The sequence below is a fragment of the Calonectris borealis genome, chromosome Z (genome assembly GCF_964195595.1).
Source record: "Calonectris borealis chromosome Z, bCalBor7.hap1.2, whole genome shotgun sequence".
Classification (NCBI taxonomy): domain Eukaryota; kingdom Metazoa; phylum Chordata; class Aves; order Procellariiformes; family Procellariidae; genus Calonectris; species Calonectris borealis.
The window spans coordinates 51821984-51843395 of record NC_134352.1 but is presented as its reverse complement, the minus strand read 5'-3'; the positions used below and the strand labels follow the sequence as shown (position 1 = coordinate 51843395).

The 21412-nt window shown below is 40.4% G+C and overlaps 1 protein-coding gene across 2 annotated transcripts in view; it reads right to left on the bottom strand.

Moving 5' to 3' along the window:
- Nucleotides 1-3220: 3220 nt before the first annotated feature.
- Nucleotides 3221-21412, bottom strand: part of FREM1 (FRAS1 related extracellular matrix 1) — a 61444-nt gene continuing 43252 nt past the window's right edge. The window contains exons 27-36 of one of the 2 annotated variants that reach the window (XM_075138291.1): nucleotides 20567-20696; nucleotides 19082-19154; nucleotides 15959-16108; nucleotides 14556-14794; nucleotides 13786-13833; nucleotides 13321-13503; nucleotides 12922-13047; nucleotides 12090-12205; nucleotides 5156-5241; nucleotides 3221-3826 (exon numbers count right to left, since the gene is read on the bottom strand). In XM_075138291.1, the coding sequence (XP_074994392.1) occupies nucleotides 3627-3826; nucleotides 5156-5241; nucleotides 12090-12205; nucleotides 12922-13047; nucleotides 13321-13503; nucleotides 13786-13833; nucleotides 14556-14794; nucleotides 15959-16108; nucleotides 19082-19154; nucleotides 20567-20696 (1351 nt within the window). In that variant the 3' untranslated portion in view covers nucleotides 3221-3626. The remainder of the gene's footprint in view (nucleotides 3827-5155; nucleotides 5242-12089; nucleotides 12206-12921; nucleotides 13048-13320; nucleotides 13504-13785; nucleotides 13834-14555; nucleotides 14795-15958; nucleotides 16109-19081; nucleotides 19155-20566; nucleotides 20697-21412) is intronic. The other variant, XM_075138292.1, reaches the window with a different exon arrangement.

The window sequence follows — 21412 nt, the reverse complement described above, 5'->3', positions numbered from 1 at the left end:
GGTATATTATGCTTAACTATAGGTACATTTTTACTATGCCCACTACTATGGTTTTTATCACTAGAAAAAAGCTTTTGCGAGATTATGAAACTGAAGAAATATGTGTTCACCAAAATATGTTTTAGTTTTCTATTAACACACATTACAAAGTTAAACATAACAATATATATAGTGTTCTGAATACAAGGATTACAATAGCACCAGTCTTGTGATGTAAATAATGTAGAATCACAGTATTCGCTGAATTATATATATAATTCTCTCAAAGCTATTCTTATAATTTTAGAATGAGAATAAAGACTTGAAGGCATTCAGAAAGTTTCAGTGTTTAGCAAAGAGATCTTTTCTGATTTTTGTCAGATTAAAAACTTGATCTCCGTGAAGTTAATAACAACACAAATGTTTTAGAATATTTTGGTTTGGAAGAAGTGCTCCTGATAGTTGCCTATCAATTTTTTTCATAACCATTGTCTTTGAGTCAACTACTTCTCTGTCAAATTTGTTTGAAATTGGTCAACAGATTTAAAGGATAGATACTTGACAGGGAGAGAAGGTGGTTAAAAGCGACAGGTACACAAAGAGCTGACCTTGCCCATCCCTTTATAGAAATCTAGGCTAACTGGTGGGTTCTTTTCACTGAGCTCTTGGTTCTGTTGCTCTTAAAAGGCATATGTATAATTCTGGTGAAATAAATTCTCTGTTTATCCAGAAAGCGTGGCATCCATAGGTGAACACCAGAATTGGTGGTAAGAACCTTGTTCTTACTTTCAGCCTCTTAAAATTCCACTGCTGATGCTGATCCTCTGAATACTGATTTTCCCCTGAGTTTACTCAGAGTCTAATTCAAAAGTATTGAAAACTTGAAAAATTCCCAATGACTTCTCAGGATTTTAGGCCCTGTCTTTACTAAACCTCTTAGAGACAGCAACTTCCTATGGCAACAGAAAAAGTGATTTATTTGTGCTTTCCCTGACTTGAGTATGTCGTATTCTTTGAACTCCAGTATTTTAACAAAAGCTGTAAAAATCTGTGAAAAAATACTTCATTTTTAGGACAAATTAAAATTTATGAATGAAAGTTTGGAACAGTTCATTGTATTGAAAAACAATTCAGCAGCCTTTCAGGGCAGAAATATCCTTACACAGCAATATAAGAATTTTAGCTTCATTAGTGTATTGTATTAGATCTAATGAAACCAGTAAACACATACAGTTTGCACAACTAACAGGCTGTTGTGTACTGAAATCTTCATACTCTTCAATCACTTTAAAGTAGTTCAAATGAAATACAGAAAAGGGAAATTCTCTCCTCTTCTTAGAAAAGCAAACCTCTGAGATCACTGTTGTCTCAGACTAGGCATGAGTCATTTATCAGTTACTGATCAAGTAACAAGCACCTTCTCTGTTGATGTCATTCATTTATTAAATAATCAGGAGAGGTATCTAAATAATCTCGACAGGTTTTATGAAGGTAGCACCAATAAACTCAGCAGTTTTTAGAAGAAGGCGGCTCTAAAGAAATAAAAGTTCATGTTTATGTCTAACCAAGCTCTTAGTCAATTTTCCCTGCAATTCCAGAACACAACAGCAGGAGATCCCAAGAGTGCTTTTTCAGATCCTATTTTTTTTCTTGCAGTGAAAACTATCAGAAGTAAAAACAGGTCTAGATGGGTACTCAGAGGTACTTGGTTTGGGGAATTCTCGAAACAATTAGCCTATCTATGTTGATGTAGAAAACTCTTTAAGAAAAAGAGTTAGTGTCTAGCAAAAGTGTCTAGAAGCTTGGCATAAAGATTACCATGACAAAAAAAAGAAATCCTGGAGATATTTTTGTCTGCATCTGTTGATACCAACAACAAGGGGGATGAGATTCTGTCCACAGTATTTTTCCTCCAACTTTGCAATGCACTCATGCGTAACTGCAACAGTCCTTTCAGAAAGGTTCTCTCCGATATTTAAAGACTGTCCAGCTACTCACATGCGTATTCATTTAAGATGTCACAGGCAAGGAGGAAGGATAAATAACCCACGCATGCCAAAGGCAAGGAGGAGGGATAAATAATCCCTGGAACAGCATCCCTCAGCCCAGAGAGGAGAGGCGATTCTGCTGCATCTGTGCCTCACAGCACTGAGAAATTTTGCCAGAAGGTGATTTTGCACAGTGCACAGTGTACAGATGCAGTTGGTCCAGAGGCTGGCCGAATAGACAAGCTGATAGGGGACAAGGGGAGAATCAACTGCTGGCAGCAGGCAGGCAGATGGGAGGGATGAGAGTTCGTAAGGTGCAGGGCAAATTCACCCTCCTCAGTGCCACACCAACTGTCACACACTCATCGTGGGCAGAGGGAAGGTTTGAGAGGACCTTTAATTTTTTTTTAGGAAGCTTATGACTTGTTTCTTTTTTTAATTTTAAGGCTGGCAGTAACAAGGTCCTAAAGCAAGATTTTTGACAGGTCAAATATAAATTTGCTATGATGTTACGAAATGGTAACACTGCAACTGCATATATTTAAAATAAGTTAAAATTAAGTTATGGGCAGCTGTTTTTTTCCTATTAAACGCTGATTTTTAAGCTTTTCCCAGAACTAAATCTGGATTTTTTATTATTATTTTTAAAAAACTCAAATCCCTAATAAGGACTTAGACTAATATTTTCAAAAGCCATAGCTGCTTTAGTACAAAATATGTCTCACGATTACCTTGGTTTATACAGACATATAAATCCTATTGATGTTCATGTATCACTGAATATCCCAAGATAATATTCTAGGATTAAGCTTCAGTATTATTTTTTTGTGTGTAAATCATCCTTTGATATAGCATTAGATTTACAGAGGTCCCGTTATTTAATTACACTGAGAATTACAGCACTGTCCTGCAACTCCAAAAGATATTGAAAAATTTTGGTTAGGAATATGAAACAAAATGCAGCTCTGTGTGAGCAGATCCACTAGCATCTGAAGCTGGTCTTGGGAGGTAGAAGAAGAAATACAAGGCTTTGGTCCTGTTGGTACTCTGTCACTAAATCCCACCATTGGTATTTTTGTAAGACATTGTACTAGGGCATCCGGCAAAGAAGCCCCATTCTCCTGACCCGATGTCCCTCCCCTCATCACCCAAGAGGACCTGGTTTTAGCCAGCAGATTCTGCCCTCATTTCCACCCCAAGCATTCTTCCTCTTTTTGTGACTGCAGGGTAAAACTGCAGGTTTTATTGCAAATGAATTAAAGCAACAGCCAATTCACAACCCCTCCTTAAGAGCGAAGCAAATCAACTGATGTGCTACTTTCTTTTTTTTAAAAAAAAAGGTATTTTTTCACAGAAATGTGATGAAAGCCTTCAGGCCTAGCTCTTTGGTGTAAAAATACGTATGGGTGAGTGACAGATCACTCACTCAGACAGTCCCAGTCTTTGGGGAGAGTTCACAACCTTAACCTGGACTTAATCTTTGCAACAGACCTCTATTCCTTGCTTAGAGTCCAATGCATCTGCACCTCTGGCAGCATATAAAATAAACCTTGCTGATAATTAGGACAGTTTTGTAACTGCATACCCTCACATGTCTGCAGATAAATAAAACTGAAACAACATGAATGTCCACATGCTTTCACAAGGATCCTCTATTCTTTACAACTTTCTTGAACATACATAGCTGTTCCGTTTGACCTTCCTGCAGTCAGTTGCTTGCCATTTTCCTCGCTTCTGCACCAATACACAATTTCTTCCTCTCTTCGAAAAGTGGTAGGAGCCTCTTCTCCAGTTTATGTAGGTTACAGGTTCTCCTCCATTCCACTCCCAATGTCCAGGATTGACTTGGTCATTCAAGCCTGTGTGAAATTGGTGAGACCAAATCAGTAATGTTTGTCGTCTCTGGAGCCTGATGCCAACAGAAGCATGTTGTTCTATCCCTTTGTTAAAAAATGCATACAATATTGCGCTGAGAGAAAAAACCCATCTGGAAGAATACAAGTAAAATACAATTTAATATTTCATAAGGCAATTAGTGCCATCTGAATAAGGGAAAATATACTTTTCCTCATTATTGCCTATCTAAAATGTTTTCTCTCTTTCCATCTATTGCATGTCTATCACCTCCCAGGTTTCTCTTTTGATACTTCAGATGCCAAGCAGAATGTTGTATTCAAGTCTGGGTAGCCTCAGATGCCTTCAGATTCCTTCTGAAAATAAAATCCTGCAGATCTTTGGAGACCTTGTTTACACTGTTGAAATTAACAGTTGTAAAATTAGGTTGTGTTAATTAATACAAACTAAAACACATCTTTTCACTTAGCCTCTGAGTTTGCTAAGATCAACATGGGTGGCATATTTTCAGACATGACCTGTCTTCTTCACTAGAAGAGACCAAGATTAGAAAATTGACAAAATGGTCTTGTAGTCTTTACTCTTATCAGAGGAGTTTATTTCTCTCAGGTTAACAGAATCATGATACCGTTAAACATGATCCCAAACTAATTGTAGTTTTTAAAGTTAATTTAGTATAGCTGGTAAATCCATTTCAGAAAATTACTAAGACCTGAATGTAGTTCACAATTGGAAAAAAGAACCTAAAATGTGGACAGTATAGCAGAAACACGACAGGTTAGAAGAAAGCAATAGCACTTGTCCATGAGCTAAGGCAGTCGTTCACAGAAAGGGATCAGGAGGTACAGAGAATGCTCATCTGAGTTCTTTCCATTTCTCATTAAATGAAAGGGGCATAATAAGAAATAGACAGCTAAATCTAAAATGATGTGATGAAATCTTTTTTAGCTGATGATCTGATTAATTCACAAGATTTCTGATACAAGATGACACCATTAAATTATCAGTAACATAAATAATTATTTACAGTTTAAAAAAAGATAAATTAGAGATAAATAAACAGTCAAAAGAAAGGTGAGATAAACAAAAGTGTAGGAGCGCTGCCAGAACTTATTTTCCCAGTTAGTATTAAAATGGGAAAGGTTTCAAGGCAAAAACAACCCAGCAATAGGCAACATGATAAACTCTTCTTTTTGATAAAGACTTATAAAATTAGCCAGGTAAATTATGGCTTTCAGTTTAATGCCTTGCTCTGAAATAAGAAAAGCAGCTGAAAGTTGAGGACAATGCAACATTTGAAAACTCGGGAGGGGACAGGCAGCTGATATACTTGCCTATCCAAAAGGGCTTCCTCCCACTGAAGTCCCACAGCCACTGCATGTGTTGTTCATTAGCCACACTTGCTAGACTCCCCAGGTATCTAGGCTCAAGGAGAGACGAGAGAGTAATTAGCATTCCACAGAGTGACAGACATCTCCCATCGACTTACCAACAAGGGGCACTGATTCTAGTATAAAGCATATAACTAATGTTTCACAGGAAAACCACTATTTACTGGCATGAAACAATAATTACATGAAGATAAAGTCTTAAAATTCTGGATTACTTGGAAAGGAACCAAAGTCCTAATCTGATTTTTCTAACAGAAAAATTAAATAAGCTGGGCAACTGAAAGAAGTGTATACAGGAAGTGTGTACCTCATACTCACAAACTGTGTTTTAAACCATTGACACAATCATTGCTACATTCCTTTCTTTAAAATAATAATCTGCCCACACTAAAATCCAAGCCACTGAAAGATACAGCTTCACCGATTTGGTAGCAGTGTATATCTTTTTAAAATCGCATTCTGACAAAACTAAAGCTTTGAATAACACAGTTAACATCTTGGCCATGTTTCAAAACAGAACTAAGTGCGTGTAATTTAGGGGTCCAGCTTAGAGTGGTAGCGTGGTTCTGAGAGGTGATGTTGGGTTGTCTGCAACGACTATGCATTTAGTTCAGATCAGAGAGCAGTTGTAGGATGTATTAGCCAGACTATTTCAGAATGAAGCCAATGCATAAACTCTCCTCTGTGTTTGTACTTAAAGTATGCCAACCCCAAAGGAGGAATTGCAAACCCTAGCCACTGAATGGCCTTGCCGCTGTGAAGTCTTCCAACTAGTACTAAGCATGCAAGCACCAGCAGGCTGCTCTTAAGCCATTTAGAGATCGGGCTAAATCCTGAAGCATTAAGAGACAAATAGCATCCTTCATATTTGCCAGGAACTATCAGCCATCAGTGGCTCCACTTTCTTATTTATCCATCTTTTTGCCCGCCTTGATATCATGTCACCGTTTTACCTGTCACACCTGCTGTTGCCTTCCCTCTGATGCTGAGCCTCTGTCATTTCTGTCATCCCATATTTCTGACTGCCACTCAGACTAACAGTGATGCCAACCCCTTCTGCCTCCCAGGTCATCCTGGGTGATGCTTGATAGGGCCCAAGCAAACAACACTGCTCATCAAAACATGTTTTAAGAGAGCCAGAAACTTTTCTAGCAAGCAGAGTAAGTTAATGGCATTATGTCGATTTTGCTAATTTCATGACTGTTGCCAGATAACAGAGACACAAGATCAGTGTTGCTCCAAAGGAGGTAAAGACTGCCTTCTTTAAGAGCTGGAACAACCACCAGACCTCAAGGGTGGCATGGCAGACTTGAATCCATTACGGAGACCATGAACAGATCTTGGGGTGCCAGCTCATCACGAAGCCTGCTGCCCAGCTAGAGACCCATGCCTGGAGCTCCGTTCCTGTTTGCTGCCTTGTATCTCTTCTGTACTGATCCCGTGGAAGCCATATCATAATGCCACGCAAGATAGGGGAGCAGGCAAATTTTACATCAGGAGGAATTCAAAGTAGTAGCCCACAATATTCTGCATAGTCCCTGATGCACAAAATCTGGAGCATTCCTTTATCTGGGCATACAGGGACATGGTATGGAACAAATTCATTGTAACGCTGATGGGATGCTCCTGCTGCAAAGGCCTCCTCCGTTATCCCTGCCATCAACCAAAGCAGCAGGGGATTCACCCTCTGCTCCGCTTTGCACGGCGGGTCTGCCAAGGCCTGCAGGGCAGCCGAGTGTTAACTCTCACAGTCTGTGTAATCATGGCTGCCCTAGACCAAGCCCCACACAATAACGTTAGGCCCCATCAAGGGCCTCCTAAGTGCCAGAGAACAAAGTGTAAAGGATCTTGCTGACATCTGTGTACACTCTCCTCAGGTAGAGGTATGGCAGGATGGCCTCAGAAACATTGATCATAACTTTACAGATGGCAGACTGTCCCAGCACGAAGTGGTTAGCAACTCTGTGGTAGGGGTCAGGGTTGTGCACCCGCTTACGGTACAGGCTTCACCCAGCGAAGCTCCCAGCAGAGGCTTTGACTGTGCTTCTCATCACAGTAAAGTTCCGTGCATGGCGTTGGTGCCTGTATGTCCCCAGGGTGACATGCTTCCACACCTCTGGGCCCATCTACCAGGCACTGAATCTACACCGAACCAGGAGCAAAGCTCTTGGAAAGTTTTCTCCTCCATCTTCTTCCTCAGACAAAAGGTCCAGGAAAGCAGGCTCAGTTAATTCAGGGTGTCCTCCCAGGTAACCAATTCAGCGGCAGGATGCCATTCCCCCTCACAGTGACTGTACTTGGCCAGTGACCAAACCTGGGGCTAAGAAGAGATTTGGGCAGCAGTCTCTGTGCTATCACTACTAGCTGAGCAAGAACAGAAATAGGGCATTTTATCTGGCTTCAGCTTAAGGACAATCAAAGCCCTGGAACTAAGTAATTTACTTTGCGTAAGCATAGCTTACTCCTGTTGTTCCAATTGTTTTAGAAAATGTGAAAACAAAAAGCATCAATGTGTATCAGTAACGGCTATATCATTTATGACATACGAGGGTGGTCTGAACAATAACAGTTTCAGACTTTTACTTCAATCCAAGTACCAGGGAGAGACTTCAGCACTGAAAGGAAAGCACTGCAATAATTATAACATTATCTAATCTTTTCTCCATAGGAGTGCTTTCTAAATAGAACCTGAGAAACACACATGACTGAAGAGAGAATAACCATTCTTGTTGTTACATCTAAGTCAGGGCTTTTGATGTATTGTAGGGAAATGAGAACAGTCCTGAAGGAACATACCACTTACAATAATATTACTAACTGTACCTCTAGGCAGAGCGCCAGACACAGGAAATGACAAGATAATGTTATTTATGGAGTTATGTAAATCTAACACTTTCTAATTTAAATGCCTCTAGAGAAGGAGTCATAATGCCTTGGGGGGGGGGGGGGGGGGGAACCCACACATCACTGGTTTCTGTGCTAAATAAGTCCATTTGAAATGATTCCTGTGTGCTTTAAAATTTTTTGCTATGAAGTCAAGAGCATCCGTCATCTTAGAGCAGTTGCCCAAACTAAGGAAATATTTTGGGTAGCCGTTGACCTTGAAGTATTATATGCAAAACACTTAGCACAAAGACTTTGCTGATTTTACATTAAATTATCCAATACATTTAAAGGAGCTTTGTACCATTCTGATAAATTTAACTTCAGCAAAAGCACACTTGACTAGCTGTGAAGGTCTCCACAGCACAGGAGGACGTTTAATTTGAACTGCTGTAGTAAATCCATGTCCTATACTGACAGCGAAGGCGGGGACTGACTGAGAGGTTCTGCTTATCTCAGGCTTTCATTTGATCACCCAGGGAGTAATCCTGGTGCCCTGAAAGAGGTGTCTGGTGTTGCTTACGATGCCTCATGGTATTCAAAACATTCAGATGAGGCTGGCAGACATGATGCAGATCTTGCAGGAGCCCTGCACTTCCAGAGTCACCGTTGAAAGCCAGAGAAGATACTCTGGGCCTTTAAAATTACTCTAGGTACCTGAATCCTTGTGCTGGAGTCACTAGCAATAATGTAAGTTAAACAGTCACTTACAGAACCAGCACAGCATTAGGAGAGAAGGGCAGCAGGGTCCATCCTGCTTTGCACTAGGTAACGCTGAGCCATCATGAAGGATCTAACCTATTATTTTAAATGTGGGTCTGACTGTGATTCCCAAAGACTGAGGCCACATGCTACTAATATACAAACACTGAACAAAATAACAGCCCCTGCCTTACAAAGCTGGCAGTAAAGGATCTGAAATCTGACCATATTTAGGCTCTAATTAAATGTTCAACTTTAAGAAGATGAAGGTATGATCTGACTAACAGAGTAAAAGACACAGCTGTGGGTTCTGTCTATCCAGTGGAGAGTCCCTTCAGTGGCAGCAGTGAAACCATCTCACATGCAAGTGAGCCTGGCTGCACTGACCCTTGGGAGGACATGTTCCTACGGGATAAACAAGAACTGTAACATAAATCACTAAAATTGCTGTTAAATCAGGCTGCTGTGGGATCACTCAGCCGTAATATCCCCCAGATGCTTCTCTTCATGTTGCCAAGGGGCTCTTCATGCATATGAAACAAAGCTAGAGAAATGAGTTCTTAAACGATCTTCCTCTCCAATGTATTGGAGAAGGGTTAGAAATGGTGCAAGATTTTCACAGCAATTAGCTAAGATTTTTTGCACCCACACTATCACCATGGCATACAGCAACTTGCATCAAGACTTTGCGTGTCCAGAGAAGTGAAGGGTCTAGAGAACAAGTCTTATGAGGCGCGGCTGAGGGAACTGGGGTTGTTTAGCCTGGAGAAGAGGAGGCTGAGGGGAGACCTCATCGCGCTCTACAACTACCTGAAAGGAGGTTGTAGCGAGGTGGGTGTTGGTCTCTTCTCCCAAGTAACTAGCGATAGGACGAGAGGAAATGGCCTCAAGTTGCACCAAGGGAGGTTTAGATTGGACATTAGGAGAAATTTCTTTACTGAAAGAGTGGTCAGGCCTTGGGACAGGCTGCCCAGGGAAGTGGTGGAGTCACCATCCCTGGAAGTATTTAAAAGACGTGTAGATGAGGTGCTTAGGGACATGGTGTAGTGGGCATGGTGGTGTTGAGTTGATGGTTGGACTCAATGATCTTAGAGGTCTTTTCCAACCTTAATGATTCTAAGACAAGTATATTTTTGTGTCTGCCTCTATCCCTGCACATGGAAACTGAAGAAAAGGTTGGTATGCCACCTCCAACAGATGGATGCAATGTATGTCAAAAATCATTAGTAGCCCAAATAGGTTTGCATAAGCCCATATACATATCATTATGTCCAGACAGCAATTGCTTCCACAATAAATTGACAGCGTTGCTTTGATGGAACAGCTTGGTCTCAAGTCCATCATCTCGAGATAATAGTGTTTTCTCTAAGAGGTTAGGGGGTTGGTTAGTTGGAGACTGTTACTGAAACAACTTTAATGTTTAATTTTAAAATGCCTATCCTTTTTTTCCTGTTATATATAGTAGAAAAAGTGTAGCAAGAAAATTTAATAGAAGTTTAGTATAATGCCGTTTTTGTAGTAATAAAATTGATTGTTATTTTTCAGTGAAATTGGCTGATTTACTGAAAGTCAATTCTAATCTTTTCATTTAATGTCTGATGCTTGTTTGATGTATTAAAAAACTGAGGATTGACCTCCATGCTACTTTTGTTTGCTTGTTGGAAATGTCAACAGTAGAAGTATTAATATCAGAAATACCACAATTGGATGTGGTGGTGATTGCCGACGGGGGCTGAGCAAAAGCACAAAATAAAATTTATTAAGTTATCTTCTTGTACCACTTTTAAGTGTGTGCCTGGGGTTGTACTTTTGTAAATCAGTTCCAGATGTGGGCCAGGAGTACTCCATTTACCAGGATAAAGCTTCCTTAGTCTGTAGTACTCTGACATTAATTGAATCATCACTGCCCTAGGATTCATTTGCTTGTGGATTCAGTGATATGCCTTGACTTTTTGTGTAGGTGTTTAACACTGTCATTAATTTACTGTTATTCAGTTTAACTTTTACACTGCACACTATAGCCTTCAGCAAGAAGTACTGCCTACAAATAATATAGGTCACCAGGAGCATGCTCTTTTAGGAAACGGGGAACACCTCCCAGCAGAGTGACATATGTTCCCAAGGGATCAAGTGAATGTTGAAGCCTTCAGAAAAAAAATATTAGAATATTCACAACTTACAGCTTTGTTTGGATAAGTAACAAAATAAAAGCAGGTGATAGAAAACCATTTCAGGAGCTGAAATTTTAAGTAACCCATTAAAAATGTGAATTTTCTGGTGAGCTCACAAGAGCAGGTAACATTTACATTTTAGGAAAGAGTAACTTCCATCAGCTGGGAGGTATTAGAACGAATAGAACTTCCTTTTTGCATGTTACCAAGGCAACATAATCTGGCATAACTGAGTGGAATGAATCAAGGTTTGTTATGCATGCTTGTCCATGTTTTATGTTTTCTGCATGTCCTTCAACCACTTATTGAATATATTCTGTTTCTTTCATCTCCCAACTCTTCCCTGTTTCAATCTTCATTTCATGGAGTAATGGAGAGGTCTGTTAAAGCCCCTCCTATTGTTCAGCTTAGTCTTCAACCTGGTGCTCACAATTCAACACAAGGTACAGAACATGCATGATCCCAGGACAAACTCCATGTTACCATGGCTAGCATTTCTTCCAGTCCTAAGCTGTCACTCCTAAAACAAAAATCACAAAGCAGGCCTTCAAAGAGCAAGACTGGCAGATTTTCTATTTGTCGCCTACTTTGGGACAACTATTATTATTATTATTATTATTAAGCTTTTATTTATCCTTAAAAGTCAGAAATTTACTATTAAATTGAACATTAAAGTTTTCAAGTAGCTACAGAATCTGAAGAGCTACATCTTCAGAAGAATATGGTGAGGCACACAGGCAACATTGTACTGTTGCTATATCAAGTGAAGATAGAGCCAAGGAAGTGGTGGGTCAGAGAGGATGAAAGACTGAGTCTTTGCTCTATTTCTCTTCTCCCAGACTAACTCTCCCATTACGAAAGCATCCTCACTGCAGATGGACAGCTTCAGGAATTCATGTTATGAAGAAGGTAGCATCACCACCTGAAACATTATGAGACTAATAATATTTCTATCCTCCACTGCACCTGAATCCCAGGGCTTGTTCTATTTTTCGGGGAGCTGTGCAGCACAACCAAAGTGGTGCTTATTCGAAGGAACTCAGCCTTGAGAGCAGCATGGGGCACCAGCAGTGCGCACCAACAGTGCGCAGCAAACACATTCACTTGGAGAAGTCTCTTACTGTTCTCTGCAAGCCCGAGCAGCAGTGTTCCAGGTGACCTTGTGATTCACCACCAGGAAGTAGCAGCTGCCCTCATGATGACTCCATCCAGAGGGACATTTCTTCATGCTTACCTCCTAAAACAAAAGAGAAAAAGACAAAAGCGTCTCCTGCTTACAGTGATCTAGGTCTGTGCGCTAATACTCAGACTGAAGGCTGGAGGTGCTGCTTACAACCTCCTCATAATTAAATTGAACATGAACTTTGGTGTGTATCAATAAAGCTACAGCATTGCTTAAAAGATGTAAAGAAATAAATGCCTGCCAGAGGAGCCTACAATTTATAATGAGTAGCTTTAAAGGTGACACGAGGTTTCGGTTCCAAAAACCCTCTTAAGAGACCACATTAGTTTGGACACTATTTTCTGTCTCCTGCAGTCCGTGTAGGGAATGCAGTGCAACAAAATTCAGCGTGACGTCTTATGTGCCGCAGGGGATGTATGTTTGCAGAATACCTAAGTGAGCTAATTTTACTAACTCCCACTCATTCTCTCACAGACTTCATTCACTGACTGTCTCATGCCCACATCCCCCCAAGCACCAAGACATCAGTGCTCGCGTGGTTCGTCCAGAAGCACCTGTGGGTGACAGAGAGGAAAGGCAGCCCCAGCAATCAAGCCCTCATCATGTCTCTGGGAATCTTTTTTTCTGGTAACAGCAAACTTTACTCTGGACAACCCTTTTATTCCCTGTACAAGTCAATAGCTGTTACAGGAAGGTCCTTTGCTTGAGAGTCTTACTCATCGTAGTTTCCATGCTCTGATTTAGATGCATACTCATAGCGACATTTTTACCTTGCTTTGGGAATTCCAGAATTTCCATATTATCCCATCACACTGAAATAACTTTTGAGTGCTTTCTTCATAATGCAAGAGCCCCTTTAAATCTGGTGTACAGGCCTTTGGAAAAGAATAAAAGTCCTGGAAAGAGAAATATCATTTGAACATTTGAAGGAAAATAATTACACAAAACAAACAAGCTACATGAAACAGATAAAACAGGTCTTACTGTTAAAACTTACTTAAAACTTTATGACATGAAAACTCTTCAAGGGCTGAGTTAATTTATCTGTTAAACTCAGCTTTGGAGTGGGAAGGGTTAGGCTGCAGATCTCAGAGGTGTTGAATCATTTTGGAAAACAGCATGATTGAAAACAGATGGTGAAAATGCCTGTGAAACAAAAGGTTTCATACCTGATGTCTTGAGCTTAGTTCAGATGCCAGTTCTGCCTTATCAGCTTGTGGGATTTCTGTCTTCCTAGAGGAGACGACATTTATCTGTGGTTGTGCTTGGTTAATTACTGACACTTGAGCCTTCTTGTTTGCTTTAGCTGATGAGGTGTCATCCTCTATTTTGAGTGATACCATCCTGTGATACTTCGTTTTACAGTATCACACACACACAAGCAGAACATGAGAGGGAAAAGAGAGGGTTAGCACATACAAGCAACTCTTAAATAAACTCCACAAAAAAAAAAAAAAAGGGCATCATAATACAAATTGTTGCAAATCAAGGGGAAGTGACACCAAAGAAAAAGAAAGATACACAGAAAAATAAAGTATTGGTCATAATGAATTATTAACAGTGATAAAGCCTGCAAGCAACAGAATCAGAAAGAAATCACAGAAATGTCTGAGCAATACTCATAATACTCTTACTTTGAAAACCAGATCAGTTCCATTTCTAAATACAGATGAAGGATGAACCTGAAAAAGGTAGAATAGCAGAATGAGATGGGCATATTCATGCATTATAGAAACAAAAAGACTTTATGCAAGGTTTACTACAAAATCTAGGTTACAAACCATGCAGAACATATCTTGAGTTTAGTTCTTTCTCTTTCAGAATGGAAACTGATCACTTCTGAAAACAGCCATTAAAAATCACGCATTACAATCTGTTTATAAACAGATTCCGTTAACTTGTAAGATCACAGTACTGGAACGTCACTAGACCACCTGATTAAACCAATGTAGCTTAAGCAGGAAAAGCAATGAGCAAGTTTTAAAAAACAGTTCCCTGTTTAAGCTAACAGTATTTTCAGCTTTACAACTTCAGGAGCAAATGCACAGCTTCTATACATTGGCCTGGCTCCAGTGACTTCTTTCTTCTAGCTGACCCATAATTTAGACAGGATTAGAAGCTGCATAATTGCTGAAGTTGCTTGATGCATGTTTCCTCCCCCAAATCTGTTTTTCTTCCTCTCTTGCATATATGGATCTTCAAGATCAGGATTTTTTTTTCTTTCCCCCCTACCCCCCCCAGTATTTTTAAATAGCTCTCAGGTCTGACTCAAAGCAAACTCAGGTAGTTTATGGTTATTGTATGGTCAGGTAGGATCACTACAAAAATATGACAACTAAATGAAGATATCAAATCCCAATGAATTCACAAATCAGTCCATCACTGCACTGCAGAAGTGTCTTACTATTCTGCCATTTCCAGTCACTCTCAGCCTGGTCTTTGACTGATTCGCCAAGCTGTGTTCCTGCCGCGGGTCCTCTCCATGCTCTCTCATCCCTTTGGAAGGAAGTGGTGGGATCCCTTCCAAGGGAGCGTTGCCAGGCCTGGGAGGTGATGAGGAGCCCGAGGAAACTGGAAACAGCGTGCCTCTCCCCCAGAAGTCGTGCCTGCTTTGGCCAGGAGAATGGGAATAGCTGCACTGACCTGAAAGCATAAAAAATGGCAGATGGTCAGTTCTAACTGCATGAGCAGATAACTGGTCACGTTGACATGGGCACATAAACAGCTTGTCATTAAAAGTTGAAGGATTCTTTCACTTGATGTGGTTGATTTGCTGTTTGTTCAGTCATCCTCATTTGTGGGGTTGACTATGACTGCAACTACTGCCTGTATATGTATGTTTTTATACGTAATGCATCTGTCTACTGGCAGATCAGAATTTCAACCAAGCATCTGCTGAAAATATCTGTTTTCGTGTATAGACTCTTTTTTTGGTCATGGACAGAAGGTATCTTTAACTAATGTGGTGATACTTCCATCATGCTCAGACACTTTTCTCTTCAGAAATCCAGGACATTATTGTTCCTACAAACTAATTGTGTCAATTAACTCCTGATTTACATTACGAATGTTAAAGAGAAAACAGATCTGAAATTTTGAAAGGAATTTTTGTAAAATGAAGCCTAATTCATTGCAACATAGGTATTTAAAATACTATTTCACTAAGCACCAGAAGAAAAAACACTCTTCAGCTTTCAGAGGACTCAGCTGCTTTGCTAGTTATTTGTATTTTTCTACAGTTACTTCTTTATTGGTGTGATTTTAGGCACACCACATTTGATCACTGAAAAACACAATAAATAATGCAGACATAAAAGCCTAAACTCTGTAATGATCACTGCTGTGTGCTGTAATGTTGTGGACTGTGTTTGCTAAGCATTAGAAAATATATTTCTAAGAGCTGGGTTTGGTTGTTAGGTTTCTTTTTTTGAGAGAAAAATAAATCTTTTTCAGAGGTGTATGATAACTGTTATACAATAACGGAGAAAAAATTCTAACGGATCTAAAAATATTTTTTTCCCACTTTAATAAATGAGAACTGAACTCGTGTTGTTATGAAAAGTGGTTTCTTTCATTGTACCCTTCTTATTTTGTACTTGTTGCTTTCTCCATGCTGTGTTTCCTAAGATGGTGAATATGGTTGTGTGAGAGAGTAAAGGGTCTGCAACTATCAAGCCTCTTTTCTTAAAAAGAAATTAAGCATTTTGATCTGAAGGTGAGTGATAGGAACAACTTGTGGTTGAAAATAAGTAGGTACTCAGTCAAGATTGTCCCACCTTCTTAACGATGAAGATCAAAAGAGAATACCTCCTTCTGAGTCCAAAATTTTCACTACAGCTTTTGTCCGGGTGCCAAGAACAGCATTCACAGGGGAGTTCAGAACTACTTCAAAGACTTCATCATCTTCCTCTAATCCATCATAGGTAATTGCTATATTCCACATCTTGGTTGACATTCCTAACAGAAATAAACATTTTAATTACTCTTTAAGTGCTATTTCAGTCAATCACGGTGTCAAAGAAATATATTAATTAACATGTCTGCAGCTAGAATGGAGTAGCTGGTGTATACTATTGCGCTCCTACCAACTGACTGCACTCCTGCTGTTCTCCCAAATAACATTAAGTTTGAATTTGTTCCCGGGCAATGATGATTCAGTTCAAGTGCACACACTGTAACAAAAAGCTGCTGTAGATGTGGGAAATGACACTACAATACATAGATTTAGGACTTCCATTGCAATTTTCAAAAGAAAATGTATCATATGCTTTTTATCTTGAAAGCTTAATTTCAGAGAGAGAGCAGTTATGTAAAATACCCGTAAACGGATCAAAGACTGTTAGATTCAAGTACAACCTTTTAGACAGATTTTGTACTTGTTTACAGAATTTTTACTTGGTTGCTTGCCTTTACTGGGTAACTTCAGGCTTGCATTATGGGAATGTGTCGTGGTGGAAAAGATGATTCCAGGATGAAGGGCTAGGCTGGTTTTTACCTGAAAGGCTACAAAATTTCTTGACGAAAAGTCAGAGACAGCAGGACGGAAACAGATCTCAATGTACATATTGCTGTCAACAAAACATCTTGGGAACTGTTTCTGTACCACAAAGCCAGTACTAACATCCAAAATAAGTATCAAAGATACATTTGCAACATTGTCAAAAAATATCTACATCCTTATGACACTTTGCTTAACCTCTATTTCCTTGCTCCTTTCGAGTATGAATCCTCCAGCCAAGAGAAGTTGTCAGTACAAACAGACCCATAAACTTGGATAGGGTCTTCTTCTGCTCCTTTCCGTTCCAATTTATTGATTGCAGTCTAACGTGCCAATCAGTCCAGTCCATTAGCATAGTTGAGGTTTGTTTTTAAAACCACCCTATCAGCCTTACTAAATAATTAATAAATACTACTAATTAATACGTATCAAACATCTTGAATTTAGAACTAAGAAACTGATGCCTTGAATGTAATAGTTTGGAGGGTCCTTCCCCAAGGTTAAGCCTAAGCAAAAGACTTTTGAAGAGAGCCACCTAAAAAAGACTGTGTGAGGGACCTCAGCTGGCTTAAATGAGAAGCTGGCCAGAAAAGGGGAACAGTGTGCATCTCTCCTGTCCACGTTCACAGTTAATTTTCATGTGGCTTACTACCATATTCAGACAATAGCAGTAACTCCAAACTGTCCCATGCTTGGAGAATCTGCATGGACCAGCAGAAAAGGAAAATTCTAGGGAACAGCCTTGTGCTAAAAATCTCTGCCACAATCTCTAGCCATTTCAGTCCAGAGGCTGGTAATCTTGCCTGCATAGTACATTGGAGGAAAGAGAGCTGGAATCCTGGGCAGCACGGTGTGAAAGATTTTTTACACTGATCTCTCAAATCTTTCTTCCATCTTCTAATTTAAAACTATAAAAAAAAGAAAATTCTAATGCTAGATAAAGGTTGTCAGAGAGTAGCTCATTTGTTTCAGAGGTTTCATGTGTGTTCCAGAAACACTGGAAATTAGGGCAGATTTCCACCTTTCCTCCCAGTCTTTTTTTACTGCTGTCTGCTTGGTGACCTCCCTTATCCACCTCTAACCAGCAATTAATAACCAGCAATTGCTCATTCTACACCTTTATATAAAATTTGCCTTTCTCAAGATGGGCTGTGATGGCACATTTCCAAAATAATCAGATTTGTGACTCTAAGTGAACTTAAAGCTACAAGTTTTCCTATGGGATAGCCAAGCAAAGCTGGGGTATATATGAGTACGTTCATGGGAAGCAGTGCTACATAATCTCTGTAACATGCAATGCTTTTTTTTCAAAATAAAAAGCTTAAGTCCTAAAGTAAAAATCCTCAGGCTTTGGCTGGAACTGACTTATTATATTCCCCATATTTGTTTTTCAAATGCAGGTAAGCACTCAGAATAATTTTTACTGTCAACTACATGCCATTTATTTCAGCCTTTCACAGATGATATATTTTCTCCTCTGTAGTCACTGTGACTTTCTGCCATTAAAATTTTACTGCTGGCAGTCTTGGGATAACCTCTGCTAGCATTGCAGGCAACATCCTGGGAGGCCTTTGCAGACCCCATTTTCTAACTCAGATAAATCCTGCACTATGCCAACAGGATGTGTTCCGAAAAAACTCAGACTTGCATATGAAAAGGAAGTGATTATGATAGCAAATGGGTTTTCATTCCCAGATAATCTATTTATATGGGCAAAACCAAGTTTTTCAGGTGAAGCTGAATTTCTGAGGGCTAAATTGTGAAACTCTGACCTAGACTGTTTCTTCCCTAGACCCAGAGAGCTACTCAAAGCATTGTGCAGATTGTGCAGAACAGAGGAAGCTTTTTTCAGTATCTTCACATTTGTATTCATTTTTACTATTGATTCTCCCCCAGCAAAAAACCCAAGCTCCTTTTGATAATACAGTTACTATCATTTCTTGCTATTTACAGCCTCAGTCAAGGTCAGACTGCTGTTATGATTACAGTGCAAGCAGAGATGAGGTCTGACAATTTTCAGGTTTTTTTGCACCTTTCAGGTCTTGGATACTTTGCATAACTTAAGTTATACTCAGTTTTGCCTAAATTTGACCAGCATCCTGGCCAAATCTTTAAATCTTTAAAGCATCTCACAGCTCAGCTCAGGGTGAGTCCTCCCCAGCCTAGCTGTGAGGAAATTAGGAGACATCATTTCAGCACTTTTGATATTTTAACTGATGTAAAGGGACCGTATGCCGTCTCACCTTAAGTAATAAGGATACTAATCCACAAAGGAAGCCCACTACACTTCCAGAAAATGAGCTCAAGTGTCTTTAATTCTATTCAGCTCCCCTAGCTACAGATACGTAATAGGTTTCACTCTCCAAAATGAGAGTTTACACTTTCAAAATCAGTGAATTAATTTTAAAATTACTCAGTGCACTGGTTCATACCTGGATCAAACTGGACAAGCTTGGAGGGAGTCACTGTAAAGTCCTTTCCCAGCATAGCAGATATTTCGTTGACCTGAGAAGAAATCAAACAGTAAATGCCATGCTGTGGCCTATTTCACCAAACTGCTACATTCTGCTGTGCGCTGAAGCTACTGTGTGCCTCTCCAGGGAGTCTCAAAAAGTCATGCCAACCCTTACATGTGCTTAGGCTGAAAAAAAAGATACAGGCCTAAAAAATAAACCTTGTGATGTGCAACTGTCATTCTGTCCTTGCTTATGGTTTAAATCTCGTAATCAAAAAAATTTGCTCATCTTAAAATTTTGCCTTGTCCCCTCTCAAAATGCTACTTGACAGCATCAGGTAACACTGCTGTTCACCGAGCCTGGGGACCCAGCCATACCTGGCTCCTGGACAGGCACATCATGGCATCCTGGAAGAGCAGCAGCAGCAGCCTGACCATGTTTGCCCATTTAGTCCTCTGTGAGGTCTTGGAAGAAGCGTCTGCATGCAGAGCTGTCTGTCAGCCCCAAAGACTCGTCGGGATAGGCATGAACGTGTACATATGTAAGTATGAGGACTCCAGTGACTCCATGAATTTTGATAGGAGACCGGCAGAGGACACCAGCTTTCACACCGCATTCTTGATGCTGGGGTCAATTTCACTGGTCTTTTTAGCCGAGTGACAACTGGAGTAGAGTCACTGGAGTCCATGAAGGATAGAGTAGGATGGCCCCTGATGAAGTCAATAGCAAAAAAATCCCACTTCTTCAGTGGAAGAAAAATCAAAACTATGTTTCCAATTAGGGCTATAATCCTCAGAAACTGTGAGGGAAACTTTTAGTATTTTTCCAACAAGGGCAGCTGGTAAAATCCTGGAATTTCCGTTTTAGGAGGAAAGATAAAATTTGTGAAGGCAGGTTGTACAAAACCTGTTGTACAAAATTATAACCTGCAGCTTTCAGTCTAATTTTTCTGACATAAGACAGAGGTTGTTACTGAAGATATAGGGGATTCTTTGGGCTATTTCCTAGGCTGACGGCAGTGGGGGGAGAAATGGGGGAGGCTGCCACGACTATGGAGTTGAGCTCCCATAGCTCCTGGGCTCCTCCAGGCTGAGCAGGAAAATAAGAAGTCCCAAGGCCCCAGGTTGCCCAAAGCCTGGATTTTAAAGTGGCAAATCCTAGAAACCCAGCTTCTGAGCACAGTGGCAGGGGAAACTGCCTGTCACTGAAGGTCACCAAAACTGAAATACTGCTCCAAAACATTCCAGTTGTGGTTGATCAGCGTTTCTGCTTAAAAATCAGAAAGTTTTGTCAGAAATTTTTCAACCGTCTGTACTAGCAAGGACAATGTCCCGGTCAGTCTGGTTTGAATTGCATGGCCTCTTTGCGGATTACTGAAATACCTTTTAAATCTGAGGAAGAAACTAACGGACTCCACTACTTATTATTGTTTCCAGTTAGGAGCTTGGCTTTTAGCTTTACCTTCACTGCGATAAAGGCGGACTCTGCAGCGTGTCCTGCCCTGGTGATTTTCAGAGACACCACTCCCACGCTCTCGCACACTTCGTATTCAGTCTGTTGCATTTCAATTCGAGACCACCGTAGCTCCAGCCTGTGGGAGCGGAGGGAAAGCCCATGTGAAGCAAAGCCACCTCCCCTGCTGCCCCCACCCCTGCTGCTCTGAGGTTCAGTGAGGAGCCATTTCTCTCCCGACTGCTGATTTAGCCAATACACATACGGAGTCTTTGTTTCCAAATCAACACATTTGTGTGATTCGGCTGATTAGAAAGAGTGAGAGGCAGTTAATAAATCTTCCAGTCGAGCCTTGGTCTAGCCCAAACCAAGCCTGAACATTGTTTCAGAACCAGGGGGGTTCTGCAGCAACTTTAAGAGCAGAATTTGTCCATAACATCGAATAGGCCAAGACAAGCTATCAGTGTTTCTTCCTGGTTCCCTTTATCCCTGTAGTTTTATTTTGCTCTCACTCCTCAGTATTTTGCCCACAATATCCTCCTTTCTTCCCACCTTCCTTCATCTATCCCCTAACTCTCCTCCTCTAGAGTAAAGGGCACGCTCCAGGACTTCACCGCCTCTGTGCGAGTGCCTTCCCCACTCCCCTTACCTTAATACTCTGTGTGCTTCGCGCTTCAGCCATGGGAGTGGCTGAGTCCAGGCGCCTCATACACTGAATTTTAGAATTGTTTATAGGGGATGTGACTGAACCTCGGAGGATCGCATGCTGCACAGGGTAGCCAATAAAGATCTCACCTTTTTAAAAGGTGTGATAAAAATTAGTGAGAGTCAGAGAGGAATGAAACAGAGTGAAAA